Source organism: Phaenicophaeus curvirostris, chromosome 13, assembly GCF_032191515.1.
Source record: "Phaenicophaeus curvirostris isolate KB17595 chromosome 13, BPBGC_Pcur_1.0, whole genome shotgun sequence".
Taxonomy (NCBI): Eukaryota; Metazoa; Chordata; class Aves; order Cuculiformes; family Cuculidae; genus Phaenicophaeus; species Phaenicophaeus curvirostris.
In genome coordinates, this window is record NC_091404.1 from 2,214,997 (window position 1) to 2,232,507 (window position 17,511).

Genomic DNA, 17,511 nt, shown 5'->3' on the forward strand with positions numbered 1-17,511 from the left:
CTGAAGAAACTGGGGGTGTAGCCAATGTTTCCCGATAGGTGTTCCCAAACAATTATTTCTTTGCATCCCTGGAGAGGATTTAACACAAAGCAGCAGGAGAACCAAAAAATCACCAAGATGCCCCACGCTGCAGCCTTTTAACAATCAGTTTGCTCCAGGGGAATTGAGGCCCCCAGGTCCTAGCTTGGAAGGATTCCCAGTCTTCTAGAAGTCACGCTGCAAAACAGGCCAGGAAAGTGCTTCTCGGCAGGCTGGAAAGCTGAACACGCCCCTGAGCTCATCAGGGTCATGATAAGGGCTTGTTGCTTCATGCCAAATGCCTCCATGCTCGTGTCCCTTCCACCCCTCCCCTCAGTTTAGTGGTGGTGTTAACTCCACCTTCTAGCAAACTGTGCTTTTGAAGGCTCTGGAAAGAAAAGAGGTTTCCTTATGACGGGTTCTATTTGTATTTGCCAGGAGTGGTGAGGCTGTGGGAGCAGGGACCTTCACCATAAGCAGTTCTCTCTCCCTCCCTCTGCAGGAGCTGAGGTCACCCATCAGCGTCATGTCAATGAAGGGCAAACCAACCCATCTCCCAGCAAGCAGAGAGCTGGCAGGAGCTGGAAAACCTTCCCTTGTTTTCAGCTTTCTTGGAAGACACCCCAGTGGTTCCTCCTTGGGGAGAGCAGTTTTATGGCTGGGCATCCTCCCCTCCCCACACTAGCATCTGCCACTGCCCGTGAGGGATGATCTGCACCTGTCCTGCTCTTTCTGGCCATGCTCCCCACAGTCACTGAATCTTCTGCTTTGAAGCTTCTTCAGGAGTTCCCACAGGGAACCTGGGGAAAAGGATGATGAGGGGAGACCTTGTTGCTCACTGCAACTACCTGAAAGGAGGTTGAAGTGAAGTAGGTGCTGATGTTTTCTCCCAAGTAACAAGTGATAGGATCAGAGGAAATGGCCTCAAGTTGTGCAAGAGTCACCTTCCCTGGAGGTGTTTAAGGCAGGGGTGGACGAGGTGCTAAGGGGAATGGTTTAGTGATTGATGGGAATGGTTGGACTCGATGATCTGGTGGGTCTCTTCCAACCTGGTTATTCTATGATTCTATGATTCTAAGAGGAGGTTTAGATTGGATAGTCGGGCAAATGTCTTTACCAAAAGAGTGGTAAAGCACTGGTAGAGGCTGCCCAGGACAGTGGTGGAGTCTCCATACCTGGAGGGGTTCAAATACTGTGTAGAAGTGGCACCTGGGGACGTGGTTTAGCAGGCACAGTGGGGTTGGACTGGATGAGCTGAGAGGTCTTTTCCCACCTTTATAGTTCTATGATTCTACGTCTCCATAAGGCTTCTTTGGCACATGAGCACATTCAACTTCTAACTAACATCTGCTATCCTGTGTCACAGGTTAATCAGTCAGTTGTGGAGTCCAGAATTCCCACCCCAGGCAGGGTGGGAATAATTTAAGGAAAACAGGTGGAAATGCAGGAATAGCGGACATCTCTGTGAACTGAAAAGCTTTTAACTACTTGCTATCAGCTATGATTGCCCCTTCCCTTCCCTTCCCTTCCCTTCCCTTCCCTTCCCTTCCCTTCCCTTCCCTTCCCTTCCCTTCCCTTCCCTTCCCTTCCCTTCCCTTCCCTTCCCTTCCCTTCCCTTCCCTTCCCTTCCCTTCCCTTCCCTTCCCTTCCCTTCCCTTCCCTTCCCTTCCCTTCCCTTCCCTTCCCTTCCCTTCCCTTCCCTTCCCTTCCCTTCCCGTCCCTTCCCGTCCCTTCCCTTCCCTTTTTTGTTCCAGCCACCAAGAAGGGGCTGCAGGTTTCCTAGAGGAAAGATGTGTTGCTCCCCAGTCCTCCAAGGGCAGAGGAGGCTTCCCCATGTACTCATGGCCGAGATTAGAGCCATCCCCCAGCTAGCAGTGGTCACTGTGACCTTCTGTGCAGATGTACACCCCACCAATGATAGGATCAGCAGCTCCATGTACTCTCAGATAATTATCAAGAACTTGGATGGAAAACTTGGAGGGAGCTCAGAACAGCTGCAGCGTAACATGTGCTCAGCCTAAGCTCTGGACCTGCGATGCCAAAGCACGGACCACCTCCTTGCAAGTCAGCAGATGGCCTGGAGAGGTGGGAAAGCAGCAGGAGATAGCATCCCTCAGGAGATTGGTCACCCCCTTCTCAATACATCAAGTGCTCCATCAGGAAGGGGACTATTGATGCCAGGCCAGCATCACTAGGGAGGCTGGTTACAGGTGAGGAGAGGAGAAGATTTAGGCTAGATGTACGGAGGAATTTCTTCTCCGTGAGAGTGGTGAGGCACTGGAACAGGTTTCCCAGGGAAGCTGTGGCTACCCCATCCCTGGAGGTGTTCAAGGACAGGTTGGATGGGCCTTGGGCAGCCTGATCTTCTGTGATGTCCCTGCCTATGGTAGGACAGTTGGAACTAGATGGTCTTTAAGATTCCTTCCAACCCAAACTATTCCATGATTCCATGATTCTATGATTCTGTGATTTTATGATTCTATGATTCAAAGCAGACCCATTGCCAACAAGTTATTATTCACTTGCCTGGAGCTGGTGGTTCAAATAATCAGAGGTTGAACTGCTCTAACGTCAGCATCTTCAAGCTGGATCTGAAACCCTGAGCTAATTGTCCCCAGCACCATCGTGCTGGTAGTGGTTGTCCAGCAAGAGAAGCAACCAGTGCTAGAGGGTCAGACACCTGCCTGGAGATGACACTTAGACATCTAACACAGGGACGTCAGGTCTCTCCACAGACTCCCAAAGGACTCTGCAACCTAATTTGTAGAGTCAAGGTACCCCCCACTGATACTCACCCCCGTGAGAGGCAGAAGCAGGGCAATAAGGCCATGAATCTTCTCTGCTCGGCGTTCACCACTCTCCTAGGAGCTCTGCTTTTGGCTTATGTACCACCAGCTGGACCCGGCTGTGCCGGGGAAGGCACTTAAGTTGGACATTAGGAAAAGGTTTTTCCCCCGGAGGGTGGTGGAGCCCTGGAACAGCTCCCAGGGAAGCAGTCACGGCACCAAGCCTGAAAACACTGCAGAAGCATTTGGCTGCGGTGCGAATGTTGGGGTGTCCTGTGCAGGGACAGGAGTTGGACTCGATTGTCCTTGTGGGTCCCCTCCAACTCAGGACATTCTGTGATTCTGTGACACAACGGAGAAGTGACTTGGTGTTGGAAGAGGGACGTTAAGCAAACACACACTCCGTGCACCAAACCAAGAGAGCAAAGCTCTCTCATGGTTTCTCCTGATTACCCACGATAAAATAATGGTGTGCCACCTGTGTGCAAAGTTTCCTGCATGAGAATAATAAATGGTCCTTCTGGTATCAAAACTGATTGGGAAATTTGAGTTAATGACCCGATGGACGCCTTTGTCAGCTGCTGAACGAGACAGAGCAGCGAGCAGAGCAGTGATGCTTTGTGCATATGGTTGCTGAATGACTGTCAAACCGTGAGGTCTCCTCATCCTGCCTTAGCACCTGGAGGAGGCAATTATTTACTTTGAAAGCTGTTTCTCACGAGGCCGAGCCATTAGCAATTACTCACTGCACATTACTAGGGAGACTCCACAGTTGACCTCCCTCTCTTTTTGGCAGGCGGGGCTGGTATCCACCAGTTGCATCCTCAGGTCTGTGGCTGATGTGGCACGTCCAGTCACAGCCACCAATGATGACTTTAAGCTGAAAGAGGGAAGATTGAGACAAAATTCGAAGAAGAAATGTTTTGCTTTGAGGGTGAGGAGGCCCTGGCCCAGGTTGCCCAGAGCAGTGGTGGCTGCCCCATCCCTGGAGGGGTTCAAGGCCAGGTTGGATGGGGCTTGGAGCCCCTGATCCAGTGGGAGGTGTCCCTGCCCGTGGCAGGGGTTGGAACTGGATGGGCTTTGAGGTCCCTTCCAACCCAAACCATTCCATGACTCCTGCACTTCTGCCCCCCACCACTAACCCCCAGCCTTTGTGGGGAGGGAGGAGTTGGGAATTCTATTCATTTGCAATTGCATTTGTGCTCCATATCTGGAACAACTCAGCACCACCTGCAAAACAGCCTCTTTTCCACTCCCCCTGTGCGTAATTTTTCCAAAGCCAACCCCGCGGGGGGAGGACGTGGCCTGGAGCCCAGCCTGGCCCTGCATCTGCACAAACAGCACTCGGGGACGTAGTCATTTGTCAGGAGGTTTGAAGAGGCTCAGCCGTTCTCTAAAATAACATCCGTACCCTGTGTTTTAACCTTTTGGAAAAGACAATCCCAGCCCTTTCCAGACAGCAACGAAGAAATTGCAGGCTTGAGGATTTTTCTGTGGCTTGGAGGAGTTTATTTTCTCTCAGGCTGCATTTTCCAGGCCAGCACTTCCTGAGAAAGCCGCTTGTCTGGGAGATTTCAGCCTTAGCTCAGCCCTTGGTAATCTGGAGACCCTGGGTCAGCGGGTGAGCCACTTGTGAAACAAGTTTGTGAGGCTCATCCCCACTGAGGGGGACGCAGGGACCTCGCACCCGGCTGAATGTGAGCCTCGCTGGAGGGGGAGCAAACTGTGAAAACACAGCAGGGACAAAAGAAAACCAATAAATCACCCAGAACGAATTATTTTAGATTTGAGACTAAGCCTGCACCTCTAATCTCGGTATGTCTGGGGCTGGTGTGAATGCTTCTGAGCTGAGATCTGGGCAGGGAGGTTTGGGACCCCCTGGTGTAGCCCTGTGCAGCACCCAGGGCTGGATCCTTGATGGGCTCCACTCTGCTATGCTGAATGCCATGAGGATTTGGGTGCTGGGGTTCAGAGCTTGTGGCTGCCCCATCCCTGGAGGTGTTCAAGGCCAGGTTGGATGGGGCTTGGAGCCCCTGATCCAGTGGGAGGTGTCCCTGCCCATGGCAGGGGGCGGAACTGGATGGGATTTGAGGTCCCTTCCAACCCAAACCATTCCATGATTCTATGACGCGAACTATCTGTGATTCGTGAATCCTCATGGATTTCTTAAGTTCTTCTTGTTGTAAGGAGAACAGGAGTACCCTGGGTTTCCTCCATGCCCATCACCAACCCCGGTACTCATAAGGGAAGGTCAGTCTTCGCAGTGTCTTGGAGATCCGGGGCTGGCAGTATCCTTTGAGGTGAGTATCCAGAGTGGAGCAGGGGCAACTTCCTTACCTGTGGCAGCCCAAACCCCTGCACACCTTAAGGTCAGACCTCTCCTGACCTGGAGCCTCTCAGGAACCCTTTCTCTCCCCAGGAGCCCATCTTTCTCTTGGGGAAGATGCTTTCCTGTTCTCCCTCCATGGGCAGGGACCATCTTCCCACCCTGTCCCTCTGCCATGTGCTCCCATCACATGTCCAAAGGCTTGGGCAGCAGGATAGTGGGAAATCAGAGAGGCACAGCCACATTGCAAGCAGGAATGAGAGCCAGTGATGTTCCCTGGATACTCCAATCCATGTGGAGAAGAGTCCCTGGTGTCCCCAGCACATGAGCTTCCTCACTTGCCTTTTGAGAGTCACAGTGCTCACCTCACTTAGGAAACAGGCCTTACGAGGAGCGGCTGAGAGAGCTGGGGGTGTTTAGCCTGGAGAAGAGGAGGCTGAGGGGAGACCTCATTGCTCTCTCCAACTACCTGAAAGGAGGTTGTGGAGAGGAGGGAGCTGGGCTCTTCTCCAAAGTGACAGGGCACAGGACAAGAGGGAATGGCCTCAAGCTCTGCCAGGGGAAGTTTAGGCTGGACATTAGAAAAAAATTTTTCACAGAAAGTGTCATTGGGCACTGTCAGAGGCTGCCCAGGGAGGGGTTTGAGTCACCTTCCCTGGAGGGGTTTAAGGGACGGGTGGACGAGGCGCTGAGGGACATGGTTTAGTGATTGCTGGGAATGGTTGGACTCGATGATCCAGTTGGTCTCTTCCAACCTGGTGATTCTATGATTCTATGAAACAAGCTTGCAGAGCTGTAGTGTTGCCAGTTCCTTCCTTCCTATCAAAGAGGAGGATGGGATGGGATGGGATGGGATGGGATGGGATGGGATGGGATGCGACAGCTGCTGCAGACCTGCCATCTGCCCAGGGGGTTTCCCATCGCACGGCATGGATAGTTCACAACGCCTGGCCAGCCTGCTGCCAGTCAAACTGAATTACACAAGAGGCCAAAGAAGACCTAAATTTATACATTAAACACAAAATCACCCCGAGAGGGGACTGGCTTCCCAGGGCAAAGTTGCTGCCAGTCTCCTCATCGCAGCCCCTGCAGCCTGGAGCGGTGCTGGGCTGTACATACAAATCAAACCCCACTGGCTGGGAGCTGTGCAGATGCCCACAAAACTGTCTAGCAGAGATATTTTAGAGCTGTCGGCCACTGGTGAAGTGTATGACGTGCTGTCCAGTTTGGGTGGGTTTTATTAGTAAAGATAGAGCCAGTGGCTTTTTGTCCAGCCACCCTAAGCTGCAGCAGAGACAGGAGACTGTCAACACAAATCTCCTGCAAAATAAAGGTGCTTGACAATACCCCCTCACTCCCTGTTCGCCAGAGACCTGTTAGACTCTGGCTTGGTCTAGGTAAGAGCAACACAGTGCAGCAAAGAGCATCCTCAGCCTCTCTCTGTGGTGTTGGGTAGGTGTTTTCATTAACAGAAACACCATGTCTGTGTCAGGATGGTCCCACATGTCACGTCAAAATCTTCCCCCCTCCAATTTAAAACCATTCCCCCACATCGTGTCACTCCAGGCCCTTGTAAAAAGCCCCTCCCCAGCTTTCCTGGAGCCCCTTTCAGCACTGGAAGCTGCTCTAAGGTCTCCCCACAACCTTCTCTTCTCCAGGCTGAACAACCCCAGCTCTCTCAGCCTGAGAGAGCATTTCAGTCAAGGCATCCCAGCACTGAGCTGAGAAACTGCTGAGGTCAAAGAGGACACGCAGCAAATAGCTGAATAAAAACCCAAAGGGGTACACACAATCATAGCATGTTCTGAGTTGGAAGGGACCCAACCCACAAGGATCATCAATCCAGCTCCTGCCCCTGCACAGGACAACCCTGACATTCACACCGTGGTGCTGAGGGCATGATACCATGAACACGAGCCAGCAGTGGCCCAGGTGGCCAAGAAGGCCAATGGCATCTTGGCTTGTATCAGAAACGGCGTGACCAGCAGGTCCAGGGAGGTTCTTCTCCCTCTGTACTTGTCACTGGCGAGACCGCTCCTCGAATCCTGTGTTCAGTTCTGGGCCCCTCACCACAATAAGGATGTTGAGGCTCTGGAGTGAGTCCAGAGAAGAGCAATGAAGCTGCTGAGGGGGCTGGAGAAGAAGAGGAGCGGCTGAGAGAGCTGGGGGTGTTTAGCCTGGAGAAGAGGAGGCTGAGGGGAGACCTCATTGCTCTCTACAACTACCTGAAAGGAGGTTGTGGAGAGGAGGGAGCTGGGCTCTTCTCCCAAGTGACAAGGGACAGGACGAGAGGGAATGGCCTCAAGCTCCACCAGGGGAGGTTCAGGCTGGACATCCAGAAAAAAATTTTCACGGAAAGGGTCATTGGGCACTGGCAGAGGCTGCCCAGGGAGGGGGTTGAGTCACCTTCCCTGGAGGGGTTTAAGGGACGGGTGGACGAGGCGCTGAGGGACATGGTTTAGGGATTGATGGGAATGGCTGGACTCGATGATCTCTTCCAACCTGGTGATTCTATGACTCTATGATACCATGAATGATAGAACCCAATGAAACCCCATGAATCATGAACCCAAAAGTGTGCCCCCAGCTCTGAAGCCTTTCACGCAAATGTCCTTGATTTCTCACATCTCACCACTTCACCCTGGCAGTCTTCCTGCTGTTATGAGGGTGCCTGCATGGAATAGTCCCTGCTACAGCCAACTGGGCTGGGCAGGCAGCAAGAAATTCCCACGGTCAGATAGGACAACACATTGATCTTCTACTAAGCAATTGCTTAGATGAATTCAGTGGAAATTAAGGCACAGCCAGCTATTAAATTGCTCTTGAAGCAGTTAATGCCAGTTCACTCTCAGAGCAGGCAAACACAGAGGGCACTGCAGCAGCCTCTCTGCAGCACAGCTGGAGTCGATATTTTCATTACCAGCTCTGCTGATGGAAGAGACGTCACCTGTGCACGGGTGGCTCTGAGCTGGGAGGGTTTGCCAGCACTGAAGTTCAAAAAGCTGGGGGCCTTTGCAGAGAAATGTGTGTCAGATAGCGATTGTGGGAGATATGTGGTTCTTCACAGCCTGATGCTGGGACCGGAACGCCCTGCTTGCTTTTGGCTCATGGGCTAAGATGTTGATGAACTGGGGGAAATCCTGAGGAGAGGCGCAAAGAAGAAAAAGAAGTGTGGCAAGCAGGTCAAGGGAGGTGATTCTCCTCCTCTACTCTGCTCTGGTGAGGCTTCCCCCTTGAAGCCCTGCATCCAGTTCTGGAATCCTTAGCACGGGAAGGACATGGATCTGCTGGAATGTGTCTGGAGGAGGCCATGAAGGCAATTTAGGGGCTGGAGAACATCTGCTAAGAGGATGGGCTGAGAGAGTTGGGCTTGTTCAGCCTGGCGAAGAGAAGACTGTGAGGAAACCTTAGAGCAGCTTCTAGTCTTGAAAGGAGCTTCAGGAAAGCTGGGGAGGGGCTCTTGATCAGGGAGTGCAGGGACAGGACTTGGGGGAATGGCTTTAAATTGGAAGGGGGAAGATTTAGATTAGGAAGAAATTCTTCATGATGAGGGTGGGGAGGCTCTGACCCAGGCTGCCCAGAGCAGTGGTGGCTGCCCCATCCCTGGAAGCGTTCAAGGCCAGGTTGGATGGAGCCCCTGATCCGGTGGGAGGTGTCCTTGCCCATGGCAGGGGGTGGGACTGGATGGGCTTTGAGGTTTCTTCCAACCCAAACTATTTTCTGATTTTATAATACGATGAGGCTCAGTAACCATGGTTTATTAGGAAGTCTTAAATAACTGTCATTTCTTTAATCTGGGAAGTGAAAGATGTGAAAACAGCCCATCTTCTGGCAAAGTTTTATTATGAAATGGATGGTGTAAAGTCACTGGAGAAAGGATGAGAATAGAAAACCTGGAGAGATGGGTTGGATATCCCTGAATGCTTCCTATCAGCTATAGTAGTAACATGCAGCACCAGTGAGGCAGGTCACTGCAGAAAGACCATTATATCCTTCCTGGTTGATTTAAGGTTAGACAAACATCCATCAGAGGTGGCCCCCTAGGATCCTGTGTCTATGAGCTGGGAAAGGGAAGATTAATACTTCCACTCACTCCCACTGCCTGCATAAGCCCCTGAAATCAGTGACTACAAAAGTAGGGGCAAGATCTTTGTGCCCCAAGGCAAGAAACAAGTCACCTTCCCTGGAGGTGTTTAATGGACAAGTGGGCAAGGTGCTGAGGGACATGGTTTAGTGTTTGATAGGAATGGTTGGACTCCATGATCCTGTGGGTCTTTTCCAACCTGGTGATTCTATGATCACCAATATTTTAACAAGTGATGCCACTCAATCCAGCCATTTCCTAGAATAAATATCCTTCCATGCGTAAGCTGAGAGAGGAAGAGTAATAGGTGCAGCAGTTTAAACCCTTGCTTTCTCAGCAGCCCCAGCAGTGGTAGGTATACACAGGGCTGTTCTTCACCCGCATCCACCACCCTGCAGGGTTCAACCACCTTGGAACCCTGTGCATGTGTCTGATGGGAGGATGCTGCTCTCACTTCCCTATCTCTCAGCCTTATCTGCAATTTTGCTGGTTTACAGTATCTTCTCTACCAGTGCCTACCTGCACAATCCTCTGCTGCTGCTGCCTTGAGGTCTTCTCATTAGCCCACACCTCCACCCACAGCCCTATCTGAGCTCTTTTTGGCTTCCTGCAGGAAATGAGCTGGTGGGGGTGCATGTGTGCAGCACCTACATTCTAAAGCCTTGCGATGTAATAAACCCAGGGCAGAGTATTCTCACAGGCAACTGAAAGCACCTAAATCAGGCTCTCAGTCAACTCAGGAGTTTATGGGTTTGTCTTTACTTGTGACCTCTCCATGGAGTGACAGATTGTCATGGCTTTCCAACCCCCAAGACCCTCGGCCTGATCTGCAAGCGCTGAATGGCACATGATTGTGGTGCATCCCCTCCACTTAGCATCTTAGACAAGAGGAAATGGCCTTGAGTTGTGCCAGAGAAGGTTCAGATTGGATATTAGGGAAAATTCCATTACTGACAGAGTGGTGAAGCCCTCGCAGAGGCTGCCCAGGGCAGTGGTGGAGTCTTCATCCCTGGAGGGGTTCAAAAACCGTGTAGCTGTGGCACTTTGGGACATGGCTTAGCAGGCATGGTCGGGTTGGGCTGATGGTTGGACTGGATGAGTTGAGAGGTCTTTTCCAATCTCAATGATTCCATGATTCTATCTTCTGCTGCCCCACTGACATCCACTGAGCCATTGTGTGATGCAGTGGGAAAGAGCAGTAAAGGAGGAGTCCCACTTTTGAGCCACCTTCTCCTTCATATCCTCAGAAAATACTGTTGGTTTTCTCTGCTTAGACTCTTATTTCCAAGGAGAAGCCATGGATTACTGTAGGGCCACCAAACCCAGGCCACCTGAAGCTACCCCACTATGGCCAGCAGGATCCTTTTGCTCTCCACCTGTCAGAGGACTGAAATCAGCCTTGATCTGAGTTTTAGCAGGGAAGAGAGAGCAACAGGCTTGGGTTCCTCCCTTGTCTCTTCTCCTGGCCGTCCTGCATGTGTTTCTCAGATTGGTTTTCCCCTGTGTGCAGGACAGTGCTTGCCCTCCACTACCTGCAGAGCTGGCAAGGTGATGTAATCCAGCAAAGCTGTGGTTTATGTTTCATGGCATTTTAACATCTGATCTGAAACAAAATCCAGGGCCTTTTTTTTTTTTTTAATTTCTTCTGAAGACTAGAATCAAATGAAATGAAAAAATCAAGCCATTATTTAAATAATCACTGGATGGGAGCTCAGTGACACCGATTTAAAGCGCTTTAGCTCCAAACTTAAAGCCTGGTGGGCTGCCATTTTCTGATTAATTCTTCCACAAATGACAGGGGTAAAAACCATCCCAGCCTTGATCCTGCTAAAGATGCGGTGCAGAGCCGGAGCCTCTGAGGATGAGCAGAGGAGAAGCTGGACCCCACGGCTGTGTTGATGCTGGAGCCTTTCCATTCATCGCCTGCCCTTTCTTTTCCCCGGACGTCTCCTGCCGGGCTGCGTGGCCATCATCTAATTATCACTCTTTTCTCAGAAACATGAACTCAGCGCTGGACCAATTCCGTAATCAAATCAGCCCTGAATGATGTTAAAGGAAAAAGCTTTCTAATAATGAATAAACCAATGGGGATTAAGTGACCTGGCCCATCTACAAATGATCCATGGGCAGACTGAAAATGCAAACTATTACATTAGAGAACAAGAGCAGAAGGAGAGGATTTATCAAGGAGGAGCAGGCAGGGTGCGTATCCGGCTCCGTGTCCTCCCTTTGACAGTGCCTGGCAGAGGGATTTCAGATCAAGGTGGAAGAAACCCTTGCTCTAGTTTGCATTAATTTCACTCTGGGAGAATTTCTCTTTACCCTCAGCTTGTGGGCAATGTCCAATGCCCTGCAACACTGTGATTTGTGTCTCTTATCATGTTCAATCTTATCTAAACTGGTTTGGGGAAGCTGACTTCCTTAAAGGGAGCTTTCCATAAAAAGTCCATGTTTTTATGATGATGGCAGTGCTCCCATCAGGTTTCTCCATAGTCCTCCCCTCTTTAGCCTGGACTATCCTGATCCAACACTTTTCATCGGAAAACTCCCTGGATTCCTTTCACAGTGTTACTGAACAACTTGGGGCAGACTTTGATCCTGTCTACCCGAAGGAGAAGTGGCCAGGACTAAACTTAGAGCACGATTCTTTTCCCTAAACGGAATTGTTGTGCTCATCTTATCAAAGAATGCAGGGATAGGATGAGAGGGAACTGTTTTCAGCTGCAAGAGGGGAGAGTGAGATGAGATCTTAGGAAGAAATGTTTTGGTGTGAGGGTAGGGAGGCCCTGGCCCAGGTTGCCCAGAGCAGTGGTGGCTGCCCCAACCCTGGAGGGCTTCAAGGATGGTTTGGATGAAGTTTGGAGCCCCTGATCCAGGGGGTGGGACTGGATGGGCTTTAAGGTCCCTTCTGACTAAACCATTCTGCTATTCTCTGGTTCTATGTTTTCTGTAATTTTTACCCCCCAGCCCAAAGCAGTTAACTGGTCCATCTCAGACTGCTGAGTCAGCGTTTCTTCCTTTACTCATCATTACACTGGGATCTCATCTCTTTTTCCTCTCTCCTGAGTCACTCAGACTGATTTTTTTTTTTTAAATCCACCAAAGTGGATGCAAAGTTCAGGTGGCATTTTCTAATGCACATGGCTTTTCCCTGCTTGCCATTTCATCGAGCCTGCTGACGGACTCCTCATTACCTCCCCTTCCCCAGGTCCCTTGCAGCCTCAGCCAGACGATATTATTTCTATTCCCTGAAAAATCTTTCCACTTAACTGTTCACCCTTTACCCCTTGCATCATAATGAAAGCCTTTCATCCTATGATGGACTCTCGGGGATGTCCTGTTATTGGATTATTTATATGTTGAGAATGAACTCTTGATTCCATTTCTCCTTTTCTCTGTCTTAATAAGCTTTTAATCCACTGTGGACGATAGAATATCCCCCTTTGGCTATTGAGTTTCCTTAAAAGCCTCTTTGATGGCCTTTATCAAAAAGCACTCAGGAAAATGTATTAACTGCTCTCCATTATTCCCTATTTTATTGACTTAACATGAGACGAACGGATTTCTTTTCTCTGTGTATTAGAATCACATGGGTAGGTTTTAATTCTGCCTTTAATTATTATTAAATATGAGACACTGTGCTCCCAGCCCAGAAACCAACCGTGTCCTGGGCTACATCCCAAGCCATGGGACCAACAGGGAGGGAGGGGATTCTGCCCCTCTGCTCCGCTCTGGTGAGACCAAACCTGGAGCCCTGCGTCCAGTTCTGGAGTCCTCAGCACAGGAAGGACATGGAGCTGTTGGAGCGAGGCCAGAGGAGGCCACGGAGATGATGTGAGGGCCGGAGAACCTCCTGTATGAGGACAGGCTGAGATAGTTGAGGTTGTTCAGCCTGGAGAAGAGAAGGCTGAGGGGGTTGCCCAGAGCAGAGGTGGCTGCCCCATCCCTGGAGGAGTTCAAGGCCAGGCTGGATGGGGCTTGGAGCCCCCGATGCAGTGGGAGGTGTCCCTGCCCATGGCAGGGGGTGAGACTGGATGGGCTTTGAGGTCTCTTCCAACACAAACCATTCTATGATTCACTCCATAAATTTTTCAATTTCTTTGCCATGCACAGAAGCAGTTACAATTCCTTTATGGATCTTTGCAAACATGCTCAGGTGAAACATTTATTTGCTGTAAACAACAGGTTTGGGGTTAATTAACAGTAACTGCAAATTCATCAAAAAGTATAGGAAATTGTGCTGAAAACCCCTTTTTTTGGCATGTGAAAAATGTGTTTCCTCTGCAGATTTAGAAGGATTCTAATTTCCCCCTTTCAAACAATATTTCAAGATTAAGTGTCATTTTAACCTGCCTCTCTGATTGTATTAATGGGTTTCTAAGGAAAACCTGTTTTCAATAGAAACTGGCTAAAACCAGAGAGGGAGAGCTGTCTTGTGTCAGCCCACTGTTCTTCTGCAACAAACCCAAATGAATTAATAAACCAGCTGGGGCTGTCCTCCAGCCCTTCCTCTCCTCCCCTGCAAGCAGAAAAGAGGTTGTTTATACCTTTGGACAGTTTAGGCTTTCAGGATTGAGTAGGGACATGGCTATTGTGATTCCCAGTCTTGTAATACCCTCAAGAGCAACAAGGGAGACCTTCAAACCCAAGGGGACTCAGCTGCTTGCCTCAGAAGTCTTCCTCATCTCAGTAGAGTGGTTGTACCAGCCCATTCCCTTGTCTCTGCACCTATAGGATCATGGAATCATAAAATGGTTTGGGTTGGAAGGGATCTCAAAGCCCATCCAGTCCCACCCCTGCCATGGGCAGGGACACCTCCCAATGGATCAGGGGGATCCCCATCCAACCTGGCCTTGAACACCTCCAGGGATGGGGCAGCCACCACTGCTCTGGGCAACCTGGGCCACGGCCTCCCCACCCTCACACTAAAACATTTCTTCCTCAGATCTCACCTCAATCTCCCCTCTTGCAGCAGAGAACCATTCCACCTTGCCCTGTCCCTGCCCTCCCTGATCCAGAGCCCCTCTCCAGCTTTCCTGCAGCCCCTTTCAGCACTGGAAGTTGCTCTAAGGTCTCCCTGCAGCCTTCTCTTCTCCAGGCTGAACAACCCCAACTCTCTCAGCCTGTCCTCATACGGCAGGTTCTCCAGCCCTTGGATCATCTCCGTGGCCTCCTCTGGACTCGCCCCATCAGCTCCATGTCCTTCCCGCGCTGAGGACTCCAGAACTGGACACAGGGCTCCAGGTTTGGTCTCACCAGAGCGGAGCAGAGGGGCAGAATCCCCTCCCTCCCTGATGGTCTCACCACTTGGGATGCAGCCCAGGATACATCTTTGATACAAATCTACCCTTCAAAAAAAATTGCTGCTTCCTGCTAGTGCAAGGGCTTCCCTTCAACTAAAATAGTGAAGTGGGTTTCATTTGTTGAACTTTTGTCCTGGATTAAGGGGAAGTTTCAGCTTACTTTCTACTTCAAAAGATGGGAAATGCCTCGAAGGGGTGCAGCAGGGCACCTACCAGAGATGTTTTGATAGAAGGCCACATGTTACGAGCTGTAAAACCTCGCTAGGTTCTTGCTGCTCATCCAAGGGAAACGCTCTCAAAATAATTTTTCATGGGATGGGACTAGAAGGCTCTTTTCCTTTCCTTTGTATCCCTGCCATGTGCATGTAACCTGTGTAAAGGGTGGACACCAGAAAGCCATCATGGTGGAGCAGATAGCCAGACTCACACCTTTTTCTTTGTTTCTAGGTCCTGTTGTGCGAGGCCAACTCTCCAGACAGCTGTCCAGGCACTGCAGCCTTCCAGGTAAAAGCACCACAAGGGATGTTCCCAGGCAAGCCTGGGTGGGAGAAGGTGCCAGGAAAGATGGGAATTTAGATTTGTTTAGCCTGGAGAAGAGGAGGCTGAGGTGAGACCTCATTGCTCTCTCCAACTACCTGAAAGGAGGTTGTGGAGAGGAGGGAGCTGGGCACTTCTCCAAAGTGACAGGGGACAGGACGAGAGGGAATGGCCTCAAGCTCCACCAGGGGAGGTTCAGGCTGAGCATTAGGGAAAAATTTTTCACAGAAAGGGTCATTGGGCACTGGCAGAGGCTGCCCAGGGAGGGGGTTGAGTCACCTTCTCTGGAGGGGTTTAAGGGATGGGTGGACCAGGCGCTGAGGGGCATGGGTTAGTGATTGGTGGGGATGGTTGGACTCGATGATCTGGTGGGTCTTTTCCAACCTGGTGATCCTTTGAGTCCATGATTCTTGTCTGGGCAAGGGGATTTCAGATTCAGTGGTGGTTTTGTGCTAATCGTGATTCCCAGGTGGCCCAGTGCTTGGTCTCACTGAACACAGGAGCTTCATCGGGGGCTTCAGGCCCTTCACCTCACTCATAGGGTATTGCCTGAGCAGTTGGGTTTGTTGGACAAATTGGGCTGGAGGGAGGTTGGAGTGGAGCTGAGCCAACACATTTCAGGGCATTCTTTGAAGTCTTCCCGAATCCTGGGTTTTAATCTCTTCAAAAGGTGATCAGAGCTGGGTTAGAAGGAAAGGAGGCACGAAGGACAGACGGCCACATCTCATATGAGTCTTTCACGTTTGAGCAGGACTGTTTAATAACATGTTCTGGTGAGCATCTGCATGTGTGGAGATGCTGGCTAACAGGGGGGATTGAATGCCTCTGCATCTCCCTCGAAAGCACAGCCTCCCCTTTGCACTGCTCAGGCTCTGCTTGGCTCCCAGTGCAGACAGGGAGATCTTATTCTGCACATTCCTCAGCTTTTGGGAAAGGCCATAGCCCAGAACCACAAACAGTTATTGTCCAAACAACTTAATGCTCAAAAAATGAAATGGAAAGAGGAAAACTGCAGCTGCAACATGGAAGGGAGGCTACCCAGGGCTGGATTAGACTCTGGTAGATTTTCTAAATGATACCTTGGCCTCAAACTGTCTTTGAGGAGTGAAAGAAAAAGTGAAAGAAAGGTGAAGTGGGAGGAAGACTTTAGAGGCTGTAAGTTTTGTCTCTTTCTGGGGTGAGTTGAGTTTATTTCTTTGCAAATTGCTTCAACATTGCTTCATCAGGAGGTTGTAATGGGGTGGGTGTTGTTCTCTTCTCCCAAGTAACAAGTAAGAGGATGAAAGGAAATGGCCTCAAGTTGTGCCAGGGGAGGTTTAGATTGGATATTAGGGAAAATTCCATTACAGAAAGAGTGGTGAAGCCCTGACAGAGACTGCCCAGGGCAGTGGTGGGGTCTCCATCCCTGGAGGGGGTCAAAAACTGTGTAAACATGGCACCTGGGGACAAGGTTTAGTAGGTACAGTGGGGTGGGGCTGATGGCTGGTTTCAGCTCAAATAGTTCATGTAGCTGCAGTGATTTTGGTGGGTCTTAACTCCACAGACTGATGCCAAAAGAGAAGAGAAAGCCATGAAATCTGGTGTAAGCCTCCACTCTGTGAGTTTCACCAGGGGCACCAGCACACAGAGCACCCCAGGCCGCGTTGCTGTGCTGTCTGACTCCAAGGTACCCACAAAACTGGGCCAAACTGGACAGAAATTCTGCAAAAGAGGACAAGAAATTCTGCAAACAGGACAAGAATTTCCACTCTGTACAGTCAGGCAGTGCTCTTCTTGGGCAGTCTTCTTGCTTTGGAGAATTCAAGCCCTTTGCACTTGTTAACCAGATGCAAAATTCTACTCTTCCCAATTTGTTCAGTGAAAAACTTGGTTTGGAATAAAGCAAGGATTCCAGTTTGCTCTTTCCCCAGAATGGGGATGGGACTGGATGGGTTTTGAGGTCCCTTCCAAATGAAACCATTTTTTGACTCTGTGCTCTCCCTGCAATGCCATAGGTTTTGCCTTAACTTATCCTGAAACTGATCTAGTTTCGCTCAAATTTAGAAGGACTTCACACATCCAAGCAGTTTACATCATGTCAAAATGCCTTTGGGAATATTTTTTAATCACTGAGAAACGAAGTCTAATAGCTCAAGAAGTCATGCTCGTATGGATTTGGATTTTCACACCTTCTTTTGCAGAGAAGGATGAAACTGTTTTGTTCCACCCTGGTCCAAATCCAGGCTTCAAATCCCAAAAAGTCTCTGCAAAAATGGAAACTCCAGCCGTTGCCCAGCTGTAATTTTAAACAAAATGGGGAATAATGGAGTTCTTCCAGCAGAGAATATGGAGAGAACAGACTCCTCTGCCAGCTCACAGGGGAGCCATCAGGGGGTTTGTTTTCCCTTGGCTGAGGCATCAGGAGGATGGGAGAGAGTGTTTTTTCCTCTGTGCTTCTGCTCTCAGGCTGCACCAGAC

At 50.2% G+C, this 17,511-nt stretch overlaps 1 protein-coding gene across 2 annotated transcripts in view; it reads left to right on the forward strand.

Moving 5' to 3' along the window:
- LOC138726258 (BTB/POZ domain-containing protein KCTD12-like) overlaps nt 1-17,511 on the forward strand; it is a 49,906-nt gene that overhangs the window by 15,145 nt on the left and 17,250 nt on the right. For both annotated transcript variants that reach the window (XM_069867859.1, XM_069867860.1), the window contains exon 3: nt 14,965-15,021. In XM_069867859.1, the coding sequence (XP_069723960.1) occupies nt 14,965-15,021 (57 nt within the window). The remainder of the gene's footprint in view (nt 1-14,964; nt 15,022-17,511) is intronic.